The sequence below is a fragment of the Coregonus clupeaformis genome, unplaced genomic scaffold (assembly GCF_020615455.1).
Source record: "Coregonus clupeaformis isolate EN_2021a unplaced genomic scaffold, ASM2061545v1 scaf0903, whole genome shotgun sequence".
NCBI classification, from domain to species: domain Eukaryota; kingdom Metazoa; phylum Chordata; class Actinopteri; order Salmoniformes; family Salmonidae; genus Coregonus; species Coregonus clupeaformis.
This window is the reverse complement of record NW_025534357.1, coordinates 111504-113882: the sequence shown is the minus strand read 5'-3', so window position 1 is coordinate 113882 and position 2379 is coordinate 111504. Positions and strand designations below refer to the sequence as shown.

General features: G+C 44.6%; 1 protein-coding gene across 1 annotated transcript; it reads right to left on the bottom strand.

Annotated features, from left to right (window-relative positions):
* Positions 1-474: 474 nt before the first annotated feature.
* LOC123485943 (nucleoside diphosphate-linked moiety X motif 19-like) lies at positions 475-2379 on the bottom strand. Its single transcript, XM_045217065.1, has 2 exons — positions 1480-2379; positions 475-1307 (listed from the first exon to the last, which is right to left on the bottom strand). The coding sequence occupies exons 1-2, from the start codon at positions 2263-2265 to the stop codon at positions 1095-1097; spliced, it is 999 nt and encodes a 332-aa protein (XP_045073000.1). The 5' UTR covers positions 2266-2379; the 3' UTR covers positions 475-1094.

Genomic DNA, 2379 nt, shown 5'->3' with positions numbered 1-2379 from the left:
TTTCGTCGGCAGACCAGTCGTGTTGGTGATCGAATGGTGCAGACTGGCCGATAATAATAATAATAATAATAATAATATGCCATTTAGCAGACGCTTTTATCCAAAGCGACTTACAGTCATGTGTGCATACATTTTTGTGTATGGGTGGTCCCGGGGATCGAACCCACTACCTTGGCGTTACAAGCGCCGTGCTCTACCAGCTGAGCTACAGGGGACCATGGCTAGAGCTGGCTGGTAGGTAGTGCAGGCCACGGATAATGGTGAAAAACCGCTAACGGTGGCTAATAGCAAGTAGCTGGTTAGCTGGCTAGCTAGTTTCAACTGGAGATTCTAGATAAAAGGTAAGTCAATAATAGAATCCGTTCCACATTGAGTGAGGCGGGTTGCAGGAAAGTATATTTTGTAGAAGGATGAAAAGTGTGATAGGGAAATATGTACGAAAAATACAAAAAATACAAAAAAACTGGCTATTTACACGGACACACAACAAAGAACGCGACCGCACTGCTACGCCATCTTGGATTTGTAGCGACATAATCCAAAAGAAAGGCTACTACGTTTTTTATTTCACTGTTAGCGATTCACAAAATATTATTTTCCCAACCACTTCAATGGCGAAGTCAATTAGTTAGAAATAATCATTTAATAGAATCTATTCAAATGAATCAAATAAGTCACTCAATTTTATTTCCGATTTTTTTTGTTGTTGATTTTTTGAGACAGAAATGTGAAGCGGGGCATCAGTTATACAGAACATCTCATTTGTTACAACACTCTACTTTTCTTACTAGCACTCATTTCTCTGACAGCTGCTTTATTGAGGAGAGTTGAAGTACAATGACTGTGATATGTGGTTGTCTTTCCGAGCTACGTTAAGTTGAGAGAACTGACTGTGATATGTGGTTGTCTTTCCGAGCTACGTTAAGTTGAGAGAACTGACTGTGATATGTGGTTGTCTTTCCGAGCTATGTTAAGTTGAGAGAACTGACTGTGATATGTGGTTGTCTTTCCGAGCTACGTTAAGTTGAGAGAACTGACTGTAAGTTCCTCTGAATAAGAGTGTCTGCTAAATGACCTTAATGTAAACCTAAACCCTAACCTGGGAGGAGTGATATGTAGTAGTTGTCTGACACCATGCGGATAGGGAGCCACTGTTCACAGCCCTCTGACGCTCTCCGTCTGGAGAAGCTGTGGAGGTCCTGCAGGGAGGGGAACCGGCACATACGGCTGAGATCATAGAACTGTGGTGGGGCTATCCACATCTCTCTGGCTTGGTAGCTGTGGAGGATCTCTGAGGGGGTGGACCACTGAGAGAGGGGAGGAGAGAGAGGGAGAGGGGTTTAGGTTAGACTAAGATGAATGAACAGTTTACAACAATATTATGAACTGATGAATACATAATGAATGAATACAGAGTCGCATAACACTTTGAACATCACAATAAAAATACACTTTCACCCTACTAAACTATGGTATCACCTTAAAGTGCACAATTTCCTTCTCGTCTTGTAGGGTGTGAGGTGGTGTTTCTTGCAAACAGCAAATGTAGAAGGCTGTGTCGTACCTCCGCTGTTTTCCATACACGCCAGTAGGGGTCAGCCAGTTACCCCATTCATGCAGAGCCCAGATGTTGGGTAGACACTCCAGCTCCCTGCACATTCTGATGAAGTTACAGGGGTTCTCGTTTACCAGCACTCTCCATTTAGCCAATTCACTCTCGTCACAGACATCGGCTATTCTGGTTAATTCGGGCTGACTGTCTCTCTTGTTCTCGATGCCGTTAAGTAAAGTACTCTCTTCTTCTTTCGGCACGACTAGAAGTACTCCCGACTCCTCGAAAGTTTCCCTCACCGCACAGATGCGAAATGCGACGTCACCTGGAATGGGAGAACCCAGTTTCTTTCTGTCGGTGGCGAAGATCGGAGGTCTCGTCTCTGGCGGCTGCTTCACAAATCCGAGTCCAAAATTCGGTGAGCGCCGAAAAGATTTAAAAAGATCAAGCCATTCACTTGAGAAATCCGACGAATCCACCAGACCGCCGGGAAAGACGTAAGCGTTCGGCATGAAGCCACTTGTACCGCTTCGTTTCAGCAACAACACGTTATAGTCGAAGGCTAACTTGTCAGGCAAGCTGGAGTGCCCACTGACCGCAGAGGGGCCTTTACCGACACACCTTGTCAAACTATCTACAGTGACTTTATGTCTCGTACCAGCAGCTAGTATGACCGTCGCGGCCTCCTTCCAGTGTCTCAGAGCCGTATTCATTCTTTTGATCGTTTTATTCTCTCATTTCCAATAATGTTATTCGAAAGCAAAGTCCGCGTCACCGCTGTCAAATGTTATTGTTTTGATGTGTCGTCATACGAGCAGGAAGGTCAA

Coding starts and splice junctions, on each gene's coding strand:
- LOC123485943 (XM_045217065.1), bottom strand. CDS start 2,265: ATGAATACGGCTCTGAGACACTGGAAGGAGGCCGCGACGGTCATACTA. Junction 1,308..1,479: donor AGGAAATTGTGCACTTTAAG/GTGATACCATAG, acceptor CCCCTCTCTCAG/TGGTCCACCCCCTCAGAGAT.